General features: G+C 43.4%; 1 protein-coding gene across 1 annotated transcript in view; it reads left to right on the forward strand.

Moving 5' to 3' along the window:
- The first annotated feature begins 3,246 nt into the window (after positions 1 to 3,246).
- fer1l6 (fer-1 like family member 6) overlaps positions 3,247 to 17,999 on the forward strand; it is a 232,082-nt gene continuing 217,329 nt past the window's right edge. The window contains exons 1-3 of the mRNA XM_070879557.1: positions 3,247 to 3,363; positions 5,038 to 5,209; positions 12,880 to 13,000. Of these exons, the coding sequence (XP_070735658.1) occupies positions 3,247 to 3,363; positions 5,038 to 5,209; positions 12,880 to 13,000 (410 nt within the window). The remainder of the gene's footprint in view (positions 3,364 to 5,037; positions 5,210 to 12,879; positions 13,001 to 17,999) is intronic.

Genomic DNA, 17,999 nt, shown 5'->3' on the forward strand with positions numbered 1-17,999 from the left:
GATTGTTGTTGGTGGGGGATTCAACAATGGTAATGCTATTGAATATCAAGGGAGGTGGCTAGACTCTCTTGTTGGAGATGGTCATTGCCTGGCACTTGTGTGGCATGAATTTTACTTGCCACTTATCAGCCCAAACCAGGAAGTTGTCCAGGTCTTGTGCAGGCAGGCATAGACTGCTTCATTTTCTGTGGAGTTGTGAGTGGAACAGAACACTGTGCAATGATCAGCAAACATCCCCACTTCCGACCTTATGATGGAAGAACGCCATTGATGAGGCAGCTGAAGATGTTTGGGTCTAGGACACTGCCCTGAGGAACTGTTGCAGCACTGTCCTGGGGATAAGCTGGTTGGCCTCCAACAACCACAATCATCTTCATTTGTGATAGGTATGATTCCAGTCAGTGGAGACCTGAGTCACGAGTCTACCATGTGGTACCTTATTGAAGGTCTTTTGAGAATTCAAATATTATTATGTCCACTACATTATCATTGTCAACCTTGCTGTTACTTCTTAAAAGAACTCAACTAGGTTGGTCAAACATGTTGGTCAGCACATGAAATCTGTGCTGACTATTCTTTATTATATTTTTAGTTTCTAGATGTTTTCCTATTACATTTTTGAGTAAGGATTCCATTATCTTTCCTACCACTAGGAAATTGGTCTAGCTAATTGGTCTATAGTTCCCTGGACTTATTCTATCTCCCTTTTTAAATATAGGAGTCACATTCTTTTTATATTCCTTGATAGTTTAATGTCATAGTTTCTCTTTGCCTTCTTAATTATTTTGTTTTACTTTTTTCCTAACCTTTTCATATCCTCTTTTATCAGGGTCACAGTCTCAATAAGGGGTCGGCCATTTAGAACTGAGATGAGGAGAAATTTCTTCACTTAAAGGGTTGTGAATCTTTGGAATTCTCTACCCCCAGAGAGCTGTGGATGCTCAGTTGTTGAGTATATTCAAGACAGAGGTCGATAAATATTTGGTAATTAAGTGATATGGGGAAAGTGCGGGAAGGTGGAGTTGAAATAGAAGATCAGCCATGATCTTGTTGAATGGCCGAGCAGACTCGAAGGGCTAAATGGCCTGCTCCTGCTCATATTTCTTATATTCTTTGTTGTCTATGTACTGAGTGTATGCCTTTTTCTTCAATTTCAATTTTTCCCTTATTTCTTTATTAATCCATGGTGTGTCATTACTTGCTAGTTTTGCCTTGCGTTTTCATGGGATATATTTTCCCTATACTCTATTGATCACTGTTTGAAACGTTTCTCACTGCAGTTCTATTTCTTTGTTTGTCAGTATATTTTTTCCAGTTTATTTTCTCTAGTTCCATTCTTATCCCCTTAAAATTAGCATTTTCCAATTTATTACTTTGGTCTTTGTCTGACTTATGTCATTCTCAATCTTGATTCTTATTATGCTGGGATTGCTTTTGCCAAATGTCCCCCTGTGCTTACTTCTCTTATCTGTTCTGGTTCATTTCCCATTACTAGATCCAGCAGCGCTCCCTCTCTTGTTGGGGTTTTTACATACTGGGTAAGAAAGGAGTCTTGCAGACAGTGTAAAAACTACAATCCCTGTGAAAGGCACTATATAAATGCAAGTCCTTCTTTTTGTTATGTATGTAACCGTTGGAAACCTGTATCACACCACCACCAGAGAGCCTACCTGTTGGAGTCCCAAGGGATCCCAGCATCCCTTGGGAGCACTGTATATAAGCAGACCTCCCACGTTGTATCAACACTCTGGAGTTTAATTAAAGGAGCTAAGGTCACACTTACTCATTGCATACAGTACTCAGTTTCATCCTTTATTATGAGCGTAAGAATTGGCGATGAGGTAACGAACAACCACGCGCAAATGCAAAGAACTGTTGGTATCCTGGAAAAATTCTCAGAAGGGGACGATTGGGAGGCCTTTGTGGAGCGACTCGACCAATACTTCATGGCCAACGAGCGGGAAGGGGACGGGAACACTGCCAAACGAAGGGCGATCCTCCTCACCGTCTGTGGGGCAACAACATATGGCCTCATGAAGAATCTTCTAGCTCCGGTGAAACCAACAACAAAATCCTATGAAGAATTGTGTATGCTGGTCTGGGAGCATCTAAATCCGAAGGAAAGCGTTTTGATGGCGAAGTATCGGTTCTACACGTGCCAACAGTTGGAAGGCCAGGAAGTGGCGAGCTACGTCGCCGAACTAAGGCGCTTTGCAGGACATTGGAAATTTGATGGATTCCTTGAACAAATGCTATGAGACTTTTTTGTGCTTGGCATTGGCCATGAGATTATCCTTTGCAAACTATTGACTGTTGAAACACCGAATCTGAGCAAAGCTATAATGATAGCCCAGGCAGTTATGTCCACCAGCGATAACACCAAACAAATTTCGCTGCATAAAGAGGTTTCGGCTTGTACTGTGCACAAAGTAACGTTGTTTTCAAGTAGGAATACATATGGCAGAATGTACACGCCGGCTGCTGCATGACCTCAAATGACCCAGAGTCAGCCATCAATCGTTAATGCGAGGCAGTTAACACATTGTTGGTGCTGTGGAGGTGATCATCGGGCCCATCAATGCCGCTTCAAATACTATACGTGCAAAGGCTGCAGAACAATGGGACACCTCCAGTGAATGTGCAGGCGAGCTGCAAACCACCACGTTGCAGAGGACGATCGATCCATGGTGGATCAGGCTGAACTAGAGACTCGAACCGAAGAGGCAGAAGTGTACGGGTACACACCTTCACCACGAAATGTCCACCGATCATGTTAAAAGTTGAACTGAACAGAATTCCAGTATCCATGGAACTGGACATGGGTGCGAGTCAGTCCATCATGAGCAAAAAGGTCTTCGACAGGCTGTGGAGCAACAAGGTACATAGGCCCAAGCTTAGCCCCAATCACACCAAGCTAAGAACTTACACCAAAGAGCTGATCCCTGTAATTGGCAGCGCAGAAGTAAAAGTCTCCTATGATGGAGCAGTGCACGAACTCCCATAATGGATTGTACCGGGGATGGCCCCACACTGTTCGGCAGATGTTTGCAGGGAAAAATCCGCTGGAACTGGGACGACATCCAAGCGCTCTCGTCCGTCGACGACGCCTCATGTGCCCAGGTTCTGAGCAGATTCCCATCGTTGTTCGAGCCAGGCATTAGAAGTTTCTCAGGGGTGAAGGTGCAGATCCACCTGGTTCCCAGTACACGACCCATCCATCACAAGGTATGGGCGGTGCCATATATGATGCGAGAGAAAGAGGAAATTGAGCTGGACAGGCTGCAGCAAGACGGCATCATCACACCGGTAGAGTTCAATGAGTGGACCAGTCCGATTGTCCCGGTACTCAAAGGCGACGGCACGGTGAGAATTTGTGGGGACTATAAACTAATGATTAACTGTTTTTCGCCACAGGACCAGTACCTGCTACCCAAGGCAAACAACCTATTTGTGACACTGGCAGGAGGGAAGACGTTCACCAAGTTGGACCTGACCTCGGCCTACATGACGCAGGATCTGGCGGAATCTTCGAAAGGCCTCACCTGCATCAACATGCACAAAGGTCTGTTCATCTATAACAGATGCCCGTTTGGGATTCGTTTGGCCGCGGCAATTTTCCAATGGAACACGGAGAGCCTGCTAAAGTCGGTTCCACGCACCGTGGTTTTCCAGGACGACATACTGGTCACAGGTCGGCACCAGTATCTGTTTGGGCTAGAAACTGACCATAAGCTGCTCATATCGCTAGTCTCAGAGAGCAAAGGGATTAATACCAATGCCTCTGCCCGCATCCAAAGATGGCCGCTCATGCTGTCGGCATATAACTATGTAATCCTCCATAGACCAGGCACAGAGAACTGCACAGATGCTCTCAGTCGGCTACCATTGCCCACCACCGGGGTGGAAATGGCGCAGCTTGCAGACTTGCTCTTGGTGATGGATGCATTCGAAAACGAAAAGTCATCCATTACGGCCCACCAGATCAGGACCTGGACCAGCCAGGATCCTTTATTGTCCCTGGTTAAAAAAAACTGTGTCCTCCATGGGAGCTGGTCCAGCGTCCCAGTGGAGATGCAGGAAGAGATCAAGCCGTTCCAGAGGTGCAAAGATGAAATGTCCCTACAGGCGGACTGTCTTTTGTGGGGTAACCGTGTGGTTTTGCCCAAGAAAGGCAGGGAAACGTTCATACGCGACCTACACAGTACCCACCCAGGCATAGTAATGATGAAAGCTATAGCCAGTTCCTATGTGTGGTGGCCCAGCATCGACTCAGATTTAGAGTAATGTGTGCACCAGTGCAACACTTGCTCTCAACTGAGCAATGCACCCAGAGAGGCACCACTAAGTTTGTGGTCGTGGCCCTCCAAACCGTGGTCTAGGATCCACGTTGACTTTGCGGGCCCATTTCTAGGCAAAATGTTCTTGGTTGTTGTGGTTATTGAAAATGGATTGAATGTGTAATAATGTCTGTAAGCACGTCCACCGCCACCATCGAAAGCATACGAGCCATGTTTGCCACACAAGGCCTGCCTGATGGTCCTTGTCAGCGACAATGGGCCGTGTTTCACCAGTGCTGAATTCAAGGAATTCATGACCTGCAATGGGATAAAGCATGTCACATCTGCCCCGTTCAAGCCCGCATCCAATGGCCAGGCAGAACGGGCAGTCCAAACCATCAAGCAAAGCTTGAAACGTGTGTCAGAAGGCTCCCTGCAGACCCGGCTGTCCTGAGTCCTGCTCAGCTACCGCACCAGACACCACTCACTCACCGGGGTTCCCCCAGCCGAGCTGCTCATGAAAAGGGCGCTCAAAACAAGCCTCTCTCTTGTCCACCCTGATCTCCATGATCACGTCAAGGGCATCAACAAAGCATGTACCATAATCGCGCAAACTTGTCACACGATATTGAAGTCAATTACCCTGTATTTGTACTCAATTATGGACATGGTCCCAAATGGCTTGCTGGCACTATCATAGCCAAAGAAAGGAGTAGGGTGTTTCAGGTCAAATTGGTCAATGAACTAACGTGCATGAAAGCATTTGGACCAAACCAAATTGCGGTTCACAAACAGCTACGAGCAACCCGAAGAGGACACCACCAACTTCGACCCTCCAACACACACAAAAGTGGCAACTGACATCACGGTTGATTACGAAGCTGAACTCAACATTCCCAGCAGCCCAGCAAGACCAGATGCCCAGCAGCCCAGTGAAGAACCAACCAACTCACCCACACCTGCATTTGTACCGAGACGATCGACAAGGGAGCAAAAAGCCCCAGATCGTCTCACCCTGTAAATAAGTGTACTATTGTATTTGGGAGGGAGTGATGTTATGTATGTAACCTTTAATGTAGTGAAATATCCCAAGACACTTCACAGGAGTATTAAGAGATAAATATTTGACCCCGAGCTGCACAAATAGAAATTAGCGCAGGTGACCAAAGAGGTAGATTTTAAGGAGCAACTTGAAGGAGGAAAGAGAGGTAGAGAGGTGGAGAGGTTTAGGGAGGAAGTTCCAGAGTTTGGCGCCTAGGCAACAGAAGGCGGGACCACCAATGGCTGAGCGATTATAATCAGAGATGCTCAGGAGGGCAGAATTAAAGGAGCGCAGATATCTCGGGGGTTGTGGGGGCTGGAGGAGATAATGGGAAGATCTGTCAAACCAACATCCTTATAATGGAATGATCTGCTAGACCAACATCGTTGGGAGGAACTTTTAGCTTCAGTGGCAGCATAAAACTTGCAATATTGGATCTAATGCCCATTATACACCCTGTCCAATTTCCTTTTCTATTGTGGAATGGAAAATCAGGCTCGCCGCCTGATTTGGGGTATATAATGAGCAGCCTCTCTTTCCCCCTTCAAGTTGCTCCTTAAAATCTACCTCTTTGGTCACCTGCGCTAATTTCTATTTGTGCAGCTCGGGGTCAAATATTTATCTCTTAATACTCCTGTGAAGTGTCTTGGGATATTTCACTACATTAAAGGCAGTATATAAATACAAGTGTTGCGCCCCCACCAATGTTGAAAGTTCCGCCCCTTGATTACTTTGAGGAAGTGGCGATCCAACTCAATTTCAGTAAACGCCACAACATTATGTACTCAGACTTCCAAACGGCATTTGGTGAAGTTGCACATGAAAGATTATTATTTAGGTTCAAATCTATGGTGAGTCTGGGCAGAACCTGGGTATGCAGAGTAAATTGGCTGAAGGATAGAACAAAGGATATTGCTCCAATGGGTAATGTTGGGGTGGAGGCAAGTACTGAGTGCTGTGTTGGGATCACTACTGTTTCTATTTTACACCAATGACTTGGATTCAGAAACTTAATGAGAAATGGTTAAATTTGCAGATACTGCAGGTTGACAAAATCAACTCTGGACTGTTGTGTTTATATCCCTGGTGACACAAGATGGCAAGTCTGAATTAGGAAGAAACATGTTACTGGGAGAAACATGTGGGGGCAGATCTCTCCCACAGAAACTGGTGAGAGAAGCTGGGTCTGGCCTGCCAGTGGTCAGTGACGTCAGAGCTGGGTGCTCATGGAAGGCCAAGGGACTCTTTTGTGTGTGTAGCCAGGCTGTCCAGGGAAGAGAGCAAGGTGCTAGGATAAGACTGACACCTGCATTGTCTCCACAACGGTCCAGCAATCAGGACTGATGGGCCATTTAACACTCATTCGGGAAGCCTTCGGACATCGATTGGCTGGCTTTGTTCAGACCCCAGCACATCTCAGATAGCGCAAAATAAGACCTGAAGGAGCACAAAGGTTCCCCGGAGGCAACAGAACCATCCAAACCCAGCCAGAATTGTGGATTACAGGATTGTATATCGCATCCAACGTGAAGGCACGTTTGCCCACCCCTCGAGGATAAGGACCGAGAGCGAAGCCTCACTTCTTCAACCTGATGGACTTCAACTTCAACCTGGATCTCGCATGCTTCAGTCAAGCACGGGGCCGTGGAGTCGAACCGCTGAGGAAGGACCAGCGAGCAAGGAAGGGCGGATTGGCTGAGAACTCAATAGTTGCACGCTCACCAACTGATCCACGAAGGTGCGTGAAGGGGTGTCAGTGTGCCCTAATCAAACCAGAGGGGGGTTTAGAGTTAGGTAGGTCCCGGGATGGTTGGTCTATTGTAAGGCTAATAAGGGAAGTGCACTGTTTTACTGGGTATTACTGCACTGTGTGGTTCTACTTCACAAGCATCTGGCGAGTGGAGTGAAGGTGTTGATCTGTTGTAATAAACCTTGTGTGATTTTGAACTCGAAATGTTGGTCCGTGTCTGACTATAAGACAATCCGTTGTAACCCTTTTCGCCCGAATATAAGGACAGGATTAGTGTGCTTGCTATAAGCGGGTGTTAAATCATAAACAGCAGATTGGATAACTGTGAGAGACCTATTGGCACCGGTCTCTGCGGAAAACCAACCCATAGCACAGCAAGCAAGGCAGGGCCGATTTGGCACCGGTCATTGCCAAGTAAAAACCTTTACGTATTTGGATCCTACGGCGAGGCCTCGAAAACCTCGGGAAGTAACCGTAGACTGACCACTTACAATACCAAACTCAGATAGGCAGCGGAATCAAACGAGGCAGCCCAGAAATTAGGAATGAGTTATGCAAAATATGTGAACAATGGTAGATGAAACATAATATAGACAATTGTAAAGTGCTGCACATAGGAAGGAAAACGATCAGTGCACAAACTTCATGATGGTATTGAAATAGCTATGGATACATTTGAAAGTCTTAGTAGACTCAATGCTCAACATGTCCAATCAATACATAGCAGCGATCATCAAAGCCAATAGAATGTTGAACTATATCTGCAAAACACAATCAAGTTAGAGGAAGTCATGATCGAACTGCACTGTGCTGGACAGACCACACCTTGAGTATTGTTTCCTCTTCTAGTCATTAACAAACAAAGGAGGCATTCAAATGCTGAAGGTAGTACAAAGAAGAGCCATGCGTCTGATTCCCAATGTCGGGGGTTTTGAGTTATGAGGAAAGACTAGAGCGATTTGAGCTTTTCAATCTTTTCAGAGGTGAACTGATAACTGTACGTAATGGTATGGAAATGGTTAAAAAGGAACGAAAAAGAAAGTTTTGCATTTATATAGTGCCTTTCACAACCTCAGGACATCCCAAAGTGCACTGCAACTAAAAATATTTTTGAAATGTAGCCACTTTTGTAAGGTAGGAAACACAGCAACCAACTTGCACACAGCAAGGACCCACAAACAGCAATATGATAATATTAATGTTGATTGAGGGATAAATATTGGCCAGGATACAGGGGAGAACTTCCCTCCTCTTCTTCGAAGTAGTGCCATGGGATCTTTTGCATCCACCTGAGATAGCAGGCGGGGCCTCGGTTTAACACCTTGTTGGAAAGACGTCTCCTCCGACAGTACTACGCCGGAGTATCAGCCTGGATTTTGTGCTCAAGTCTCTGGAGTGGGAATTGAACCCACAAATTTCGACTCAGAGGTGAGAGTCACAGCTGGCACAGATAATCTGGAATACTGCTTTAATTTAAACTATGGGAGTAGCACCAGGGCACAGGTTCAAGCTAATAAAAGGTAACTTTAGGACTAATATCAGGAGGAGGTGGCTGATGCAGGAAGTGATCAATACCTGGAATGGACTATCAGGCAGGGTGGCCGAGAAGAGAACCCTGAAATAATTTAGGCAGCAACTAAGTGCAGCAATGGGGGTAGTGTAGGGTTGTCCTGAATGGATGTATTAAGATGGGTCAAATGGCCTTCCTCCTCTATAATTATCTTATGACTTTGACGGTAAATAATAATTCGTCAAATTGATGCACAAAACAGTGTTGTGCTAAAATTGGATTAAGTACCTAATGACTCATGATTTGTCATGTAGTTACCCAACCAACATGTTTACCAACAAGTATAGCAGCCGGCTCATATTGTCAGCTTTTACTCTCAGAATTTCCTGGGAAAGTACTTACTGTAAACCAATCTCTCAACCCACAAAGTAAACAACTGGTGCATGAGATCGTATCATGTAGTTTCTGTCTGTAATTCAATTCTTTTGACAGTGACTAAATCATCTCGACTGGAGAATTGGAATACAAAGCACAGCGCAGCAAGCTTGTTCCTCATTGAGGCATTGTATTTGGGTATTGGAATGAGGGCTCACCTGATTCTGTTGGAAGCTCAGGAGCCAAATGATGTTTGATTTTTATATTTTTAAACTCTTATTTTCAAACAACCTGCTCAAGTAGAACATCATTATTGGCAATAACTAAACAAAAGTAATTTAATTGTCATTCTCAATTACTGCACTATTCTTTCTCTTGCTCCAGTCCTTCAGTCCCTCTCTTCCTCCCCTCTCTGTCCCCCCCCCACCCCGTGCCCCGTCTCTCTGCCCCCCCCACCCCTCTCGAACCCTGGTTCATTCTCGTTCTTCCTCCTCTTCTGGTTTCGTTTTTTCTCCCCAACCTCGTTTCTGGTTTGTATTCTCCTTTTCTGGTTTTTTCTCTGTTTTACAAATTAAGTTTGACCTCTTTTCTGGTTTTCTCTCTCTTCCCTACATTTCTGGTTTTCTCTGCATCCCTCCTCTTTTCTAGTTGGTTCCCTCCATTTCTCCTTTTTTTGGTCCCCTCTCTATCTGCTCTTCTGGTTGATTCTCTTCCTCTTTTCTCTGGTTGATTCTTTCTTTTTCTGTTTTTTTTCATATACTAATTATTTTCTCTCTGTCCTTTTCTATGTGGCCTTTACAGCTAAAGGGATCAAGGTGTATGGAGAGAAAGCAGGAATGGGGTACTAAAGTTGCATGATCAGCCATGATCATATTGAATGGTGGTGCAGGCTCGAAGGGCCGAATGGCCTACTCCTGCACCTATTTTCTATGTTTCTATGTTTCTATTTTCCCTTTCTGTTTACTAGTGCTCTCTCTCTCTCTTCAGACTGTTTTTCTTTATTCACTTCTCTTTCCTTATATCTGTCCTTCTCTTGTTTAGACTAGCATTGGGGATTTATAGTGAGAGATAGAAGAAAGCAGACTGGTTTAACTTACTGAGTCAGAGAGAGCAGACCCGGACTACTGACCAATGCCAGAGACTGGGCCAGAGGTACTGAAGCAGTAAACCGCAGTGCAATGTGTATTGCTAATGGCAGTGTTATTGTCCATGAACATTTATTAATGTTGCTGATGCAGTGTGGAAATTTGTCTAGGGTGGTAGCACACAAACAGGCGATAGCAAATCAGCGACCCGGAAATGGAAAATAGAATCGGGTGGGGTGTAAAACAGGCTGTCGCTTCGCTATCGCCTGTTTAGTGCGACCACCCAAGACCAATTTATACCCCAATATGTTTAGTGATAACTTTACCAAACCTTTCCAGTGCCACATTTATGTGAACACTCTTCAGTAATGGCCTGATCCACTGTTCTAAGCTAACCTACCAAAGTAACAATCGGACTAATTGTTTCTGCATACTTCCACATTCTGGAAGATTTATTCTCCATTTTTGTTTTGAGAGGTTTCAGCACCATGACACTAAGTTGGGTGGCAGTGTGAACTGCGAGGAGGATGCTTATGAGGCTGCAGAGTGACTTGGATAGGTTAGGTGAGTGGGCAAATGCATGGCAGATGAAGTATAATGTGGATAAATGTGAGGTTATCCACTTTGATGGTAAAAACAGAGATACAGACTATTATCTGAATGGTGACAGATTAGGAAAAGGGGAGGTGCAACGAGACCTGGGTGTCATGGTACATCAGTCATTGAAGGTTGGCATGCAGGTACAGCAGGCGGTTAAGAAAGCAAATGGCATGTTGGCCTTCATAGCGAGGGGATTTGAGTACAGGGGCAGGGAGGTGTTGCTACAGTTGTACAGGGCTTTGGTGAGGCCACACCTGGAGTATTGTGTACAGTTTTGGTCTCCTAACTTGAGGAAGGACATTCTTGCTATTGAGGGAGTGCAGCGAAGATTCACCAGACTGATTCCCGGGATGGTGGGACTGAGCTATCAAGAAAGACTGGATCAACTGGGCTTGTATTCACTGGAGTTCAGAAGAATGAGAGGGGACCTCATAGAAACGTTTAAAATTCTGACGGGTTTAGACAGGTTAGATGCAGGAAGAATGTTCCCAATGTTGGGGAAGTCCAGAACAAGGGGTCACAGTCTAAGGATAAGGGGTAAGCCATTTAGGACCGAGATGAGGAGAAACTTCTTCACCCAGAGAGTGGTGAACCTGTGGAATTCTCTACCACAGAAAGTTGTTGAGGCCAATTCACTAAATATATTCAAAAAGGAGTTAGATGAAGTCCTTACTACTAGGGGGATCAAGGGGTATGGCGAGAAAGCAGAAATGGGGTACTGAAGTTGCATGTTCAGCCATGAACTCATTGAATGGTGGTGCAGGCTCGAAGGGCCGAATGGCCTACTCCTGCACCTATTTTCTATGTTTCTATGTTTCTATTTCCGGTGCTTCGATGGCGTCTTCGGCTCACTCCCAATTTGCAATTGTTACACTAATTCTGTCAGTTGCCTATCTCCCTGCTCACTTTCACACCCCAATCACATCAAGTGCAGGGGCTTTGAAGAATCTTGGAGAATGGGAAGGAACAGTCAGTGTGGCTACAGCAACTAGAGGGAGGGCTCAGCAAACTCTCATGGTCTGAATTTTTTTTCTTTGTATAACTTCTTGCGAGACACATTTTGAGAAACAGCATGTGATTTTGGTGTAGCGCGTTGGACCCACAATAAAGAAAAACAACACACTTTAGAGAGAGAGCATTGTCTGAGCAGCTTTGCATTGTGCCACTTACCTCGTCACTCTTCTGGGTGGGATAAAAACTGCAATGTAACATCGTGAATTTCTATTTTAACTCAGTAAAGTCAACTGTAAGATTCAATTAAATGTATTATGTCTTCATAGCAAGCATCTAAAGTGTTTCAAATCTAACAATTACTCAGAGTCCAAAACCAACTGATAAGCAGAATAGCGACAGGGTAAAGGCGTAAGTTCTAATCTGTTCTTTGCTGCTAATGAAAATTTATCACAAATCTTTATGATTTAATGACTAATGTTTCAGATGTAAGTGGAAAAATATTTGCTTCTACTTTAGAGCCCTAACTTCTGGTGTCTTGTGTACATTTATACATTTCTAGACAGCCAATTCGAAAACAGAATTGTCCGATCCAAAACCAGATGGGAACACTACTAATGAGAATAATGGCAGAATGAGCAGATTCTGGATGGCTCAATGCTTATAACTTAGCAAAAATAAAATTGTGTTTCAATTACAAGACTTTTATTTATAACACCATATAATGGTGTTTGTATTAAATTAGGTTAGAAAAGACCCTTATTCATGGGCACAGGTATACAGGCTGCAGTAAAACTCTGCATTTCACCCATTATTCACCAATTGTATTTAGATCCCTGAGGGAGTCATGGTTTGAATCCAGCCTAGGTTGATGAGGTGAGCATTTCTTTTCCTCGCTGGAAAGAATCCTTTCTGAAACATATTTGCATAATGTCAAGTGGGTTTAAGTCGATAGCACAAAACTGCTATCTGTAATTTGTCAATTTCACTCTTGGTGGTTATAAAGATAGCTGGTATAGTTAGTAGAAAAATTCAAACTAGTGCTCTTTTGGGGTTGGGATTAATGTACATAGGTGGGACAGAGTGCCTCAATTGTAGGAATGCTTGATACTGCAATGGGTTACAAAAAAGCAAAGTACTCTCATTCTCTAGCAGTCGCACCCTTCACCTTAGTGAGAATGTAGTCATTTTCCTGCCACCCTCGGAAATGTATTGCGAGTTTGAGATGATTTAATATTCAGACTTTAACATCAGTTGGAATGCTAGAGGTGGTTGTGATTGTTTCCCAGATGATGAAGATGACACCGACACTATGCTGGACATCGCTGGAGCCGTTGGTCAAGATACTTACGGAGCCAGTATTGAAATTCCATCCAGCAGTTTCTCCAGTAATAGTTCTAACAGAAAAAGGTAGGTGACTCCAGTATAGTAAAACTGCAACCCAGCGTGCAGCTGGTAACTTCACATTTCAGAAATTATAAGTATGTACAGCATGTGAGCAAAATTTGTTTGGAAAAATCCATGGCTGAACTAGACCGTTTGCAACCTTGGTGCATCCTATTTGATCCTGAAATAAGCTTTTGACCACATAACCATCTCTAAGACTGCCTACTTTCACTTCCGTAACATCATTCATTTCAGCCCCTGCCTCAGCTTATCTGCTGCTGAAACCCTCATCTATGTCTTTGTTACCTCTAGACCAGACTATTCCAATGCTGTCTTCCACCCTCCATAAACTTGAGCTCATCCAATACTCTGTTGCCCGTGTTCTAACTCGAACCAAGTCCCGTTCATCCATCACCCCTGTACTCGCTGACCTACATTAGCATCCAGGCTGGTGAGACCTCGATTTTAAAATTCTGATCCTTTTTTTCAAATCCCTCCATGGCCTCGCCCCTCCCTCTCCCTGTAATGTCCTTCAGCCCCACAACCCTCCGAGATATCTGCACTCCTCCAATTCTGGCCTATTGCGCATCCCCAATTTTAATCGCTCCACCATTATAACCATGCCTTCAGCTGCCATAGCCTTAAGCTCTGGAAATCTCTCCCTCAGCCTCTACACATCTCTACCTCTCTCTGCTTCTTGAAGACACTTCTTAAAACCTACCTCTTTGACTAAGCTTTTGGTCACCTGTCCTAATATCTCCTTATGTGACTCGATGTCAAATTGTGTTTGATAACACTCCTTTGAAGCGCCTTGGGATGTTTTACTATGTTAAATGCGCAATATAAATGCAAGTTGTTGTTGTTTGTCATATACCAATGCATCTTTACTTTCCAGTGCTATATACAGAGAGATACCACTTCCAGGAACATTGAACGCCTACTTAATAAAAAGAGGTTAGGGCAATGTAAAAGCAGTTTTTAGTCAAGCTGTGTATTTAAACCAATAAATAGCCCTTCAAAGATGGATAACAGTTAATTGATTGGTTAATGATAGGGTTGTTTATTCAAGAGTGAACGTTAAATATAAAACAACTAATGGATGGAATCATCAGTCCTTTGAGTGAGTGCAACACCCTACAGAACAATGGGGAGTAGTGAGCTGGAATGCCAAGCCATTGGCAAAGTGCCATTTAAATACAAATGAGCCATTCAAGTAAAATTATTTCAAGCTATATGATAAGTAGAAGAAAGTGAGAACATACTTCACTCCGTTGTTCATAGACACATATAACTTTAGTACAAAGAAAAATGCAAGTTCCATGCTGGAATTGGACAGCTTACTAGTTTGTTACTTTCTTTATAATTTTTGATGCAGATCTGTGATTACGAAAGTGATGACCATCAGTTTTTAAGAAGTTAAACACTTTTCCAGTTATTTGAACCTAGCACCAGGGTTGAGGATGAGAATGGATGGCTATCTAATTTTTTGACTTTGTGGTTTCAGTGGGGTGCCTTGCACACCAATAGTGTGTAACAGGCTCTAATGCTCCCAGAGAGGAGCAGTGTTTGCAGGGAACGCTGGTCAAGAAATTGTGGGTCCCCAGTGAAGTGGGGCTATCGAGCTCTGTTATAATTAAAGGGTTAAGAATGGATCTCGGAATTAAAACAAGCTGACATAGGCTTTTGTAGTGGTCAACTTTATAAGGGTGTTTAAAAGGAAATAACATATCAGAATGATTAATTGTTACAAGCTGTGTAACCCAAGGACAATTACAGGAGGCCCAATTACAGGAGGCCCAACTGTTGAACCACAAGAAACCCAGAGGGACAGATAAACAGGGCAAGGGGTCAAAAGTGACACAATGGAAAAACTCCATCTGGTCAAGGCAAGAGCAATAAGATAATATTCTAATGTGCTAATAAACTTTTGGGACACAGTGAAGTTTATGGAAAAGTACTGGAGATGGGCATGGTCAGGATACCTTTACTTTGAGTGACAAGGGTTTTGACCATTGAAATCAATGTATGTCTCATGTATTGAATGTCTGGACATTATAGGCTGAGGAACTGTATAAAAACCCTGTGTTTCCTTTGTTCAGGGAGAGCGAGTGAGGTCGACTGCAGACTTGACTCTCCCTTGCAAGAAATTAAAGACTACTTGAATCTTCAAACCCAGACCTAATGTTGAGTGTTAATTTTAAATACTCCACTAAACCCAGACTATGATTTTTCAGTCCAATTAAATTATGTAAATGACGGGAAGGGAGAGAACTATCCTGTACGCAATTTCCTAATGTTTGCACCAGCTTGACTTCGTGGTAGCACTCTGACTTCTGAGTCACAAGGTTATGGGTTCATAGTCCACAACAGCACATAATCTAGGCTAACCGCTCAGTGCCACACTGAGGGAGTATTTTATTGTCGAGATGCTGTCTTTTTGATGAATTGTTAAGTTGCAGCTCTGTCAGCACTCTCAGATGGACGTAAAAGATCCCATGCCACTATTCGAACTAGAGCCGGGAAATGCTTAATGGCATCCTCAACATTTATAAGAACATAAGAACATAAGAAATAGGAGCAGGAGTAGGCCATATGGCCCCTCGAGCCTGCTCTGCCTTTCAATAAGATCATAGTTGATCATCGACCTCAACTCCACTTCCCCTCACCCCTCCACCCCCCACCCCCTTGATTCCCCTAGACTTCAAAAATCTATCTATCTCAACCTTGAATATATTCAGAGACTCAGCATCCACAGCCCTATGGGGCAGAGAATTCCAAAGATTCACAACCTCTGAGTGAAGAAATTCCTCCTCATCTCTGTCTTAAATGGACTACCCCTTATCCTGAGACTGTGCCCCCTAGATCTAGACACTCCAGAGAGGGGAAACAACCTCTCACTATCTATCCTGTCAATCCTGTTTCAATGAGATCACCTCTCATTCTTCTAAACTCCAGAGAGCATAGGCCCATTCTATACAATCTCTCATCATAAGACAGCTCTCTCATCCCAGGAATCAATCCAGTGAACCTCTGTTGCACCGCCTCCAAGGCAAGTATATCCTTCCTTAGATAAGGAGACCAAAACTGTGCACAGTACTCCAGGTGTGGTCTCACCAAAGCCCTGTACAATTGTAGCAAGACTTCCTTACTCATACTCCAATCCTCTTGCAATAAAGGTCAACATGCCATTTGCCTTCCTTATTGCTTACTGTACCTGCATGCTAGCTTTCTATGTTTCCTGCACAAGGACACCCAAATCTCTCTGAACACCAACATTTAAAAGTTTCTCCCCATTTAAAAAATAATGTTTTTCGTTTCTTCCTTCCAAAGGGAATAACCTTACATTTCCCTACATTATACTCCATCTGCCATCTTACTGCCCACTCATTTAGTCCATCTATATTCCTTTGCAGATACTTTGTGTTCTTCTCACAGCTTACTGTCCCACCTAGCTTTGTATTGTCAGCAAACTTGGATACATTACACTTGGTCCCTTCATCTAGGTCATTAATATAGATTGTAAATATCTGAAGACCCAGCAATGATCCTTGCGGCACTCCATTAGTTACCGCCTGCCAACCTGAAAAAGGCCCGTTTATCCCTACTCTCTGTTTTCTGTCCATTAACTAATCCCCTCTCCATGCTAATACATTACCTCCAATCCCATGAGCCCTTATCTTATGTAATAATCTTTTATGTGGCATCTTATTGAATGCCTTTTGGAAATCCAAATATACTGGTTCTCCTTTATCTACTCTGCTGGTTACATTCTCAAAAAACTCTGATAAATTTGTCAAACACGATATCCCTTTCATAAAACCATGTTGACTTTGCCTAATCATGTTATGATTTTCTAAGTGCTCTGATACCACTTCCCTAGCAATGGATTCCAGCATTTTCCCGACGACTGATGTCAGGCTAACTGGCCTGCAGTTCCCTGTTTTCTTTCTCCCTCCTTCCTTGAATAGCGGTGTCACATTTGCTACCTACCAATCCGCTGGGACTGTTCTAGAATCTAGGAAATTTTGAAAGATCAAAACCAATGCATCCGCTTTCTCTGCCGTCACCTCTTTTAGAACCCTAGGATGTAGGCCATCAGGCCGAGGGGCATTTGTCAGCATTTAGTCCCATTAGTTTCTCTAGTACTTTTTCTCTACTTATATGAATTACATTAAGTTCCTCACCCTCACTCGACCCTTGATTCCCCACCATTTTATGTATGTTTTTTGCCTCTTCTACTGTGAAGACAGACACAAAATATTTGTTTAACGTTTCTGCCATTTCCTTATTCCCCATAATCATTTATCCTGCCTCAGCCGCTAAGGGACCAATATTTACTTTTGCTACTCTCTTCCTTTTTACGTACTTGTAGAAGCTCATACAATCTGTTTTTCTATTTCTTGCTCGTTTTCTCTCATAGTCTATTTTTTCTCTTTTTCTCAATTATTTGGTCATCCTTTGCTGGTTAATGAAACTCTCCCAATCCTCAGGCTTACTACTATTCTTTGCAACATTATATGCTGTTTCTTTCAATCTAATGCTATCCTTAACTTCTTTAGTTAGCCAGGGATGGATCACTTTTCCTGTGTAGTTTTTGTTTCTCAATGTAATGTATTTTTGTTGAGAATTATGAAATATGTCTTTAAATGCTAGCCACTGCTTATCTATGGCCATATCTACTGCTAATCTATTTTTCCAATCTACCTTAGCCAACTCACCCTTCATATGTAATTTGGCTTTATTTTTGGACTTAGGCAAATCACTCTCAAACATAATGTGAAATTCTCTCATATTATGAACACTCTGCCCCATAGGATCCTTTACTATGAGATTGCTAATTAGCCCTGCTTCATTACACAATACAAGATGCAAAATAACTTGTTCCCTGGTTGGTTCCATGATGTATTGTTCTAGTAAACTGTCCCAAATGCATTCTATGAACTCATCCTCCAGAACTCGTCCTCAGACTACAGACTTTGGCAATTTGATTTGTCCAGTCTATATGAAGATTAAAGTCTCCCAT

The sequence above is a fragment of the Pristiophorus japonicus genome, chromosome 1, assembly GCF_044704955.1.
Source record: "Pristiophorus japonicus isolate sPriJap1 chromosome 1, sPriJap1.hap1, whole genome shotgun sequence".
Lineage (NCBI taxonomy): Eukaryota > Metazoa > Chordata > Chondrichthyes > Pristiophoridae > Pristiophorus > Pristiophorus japonicus.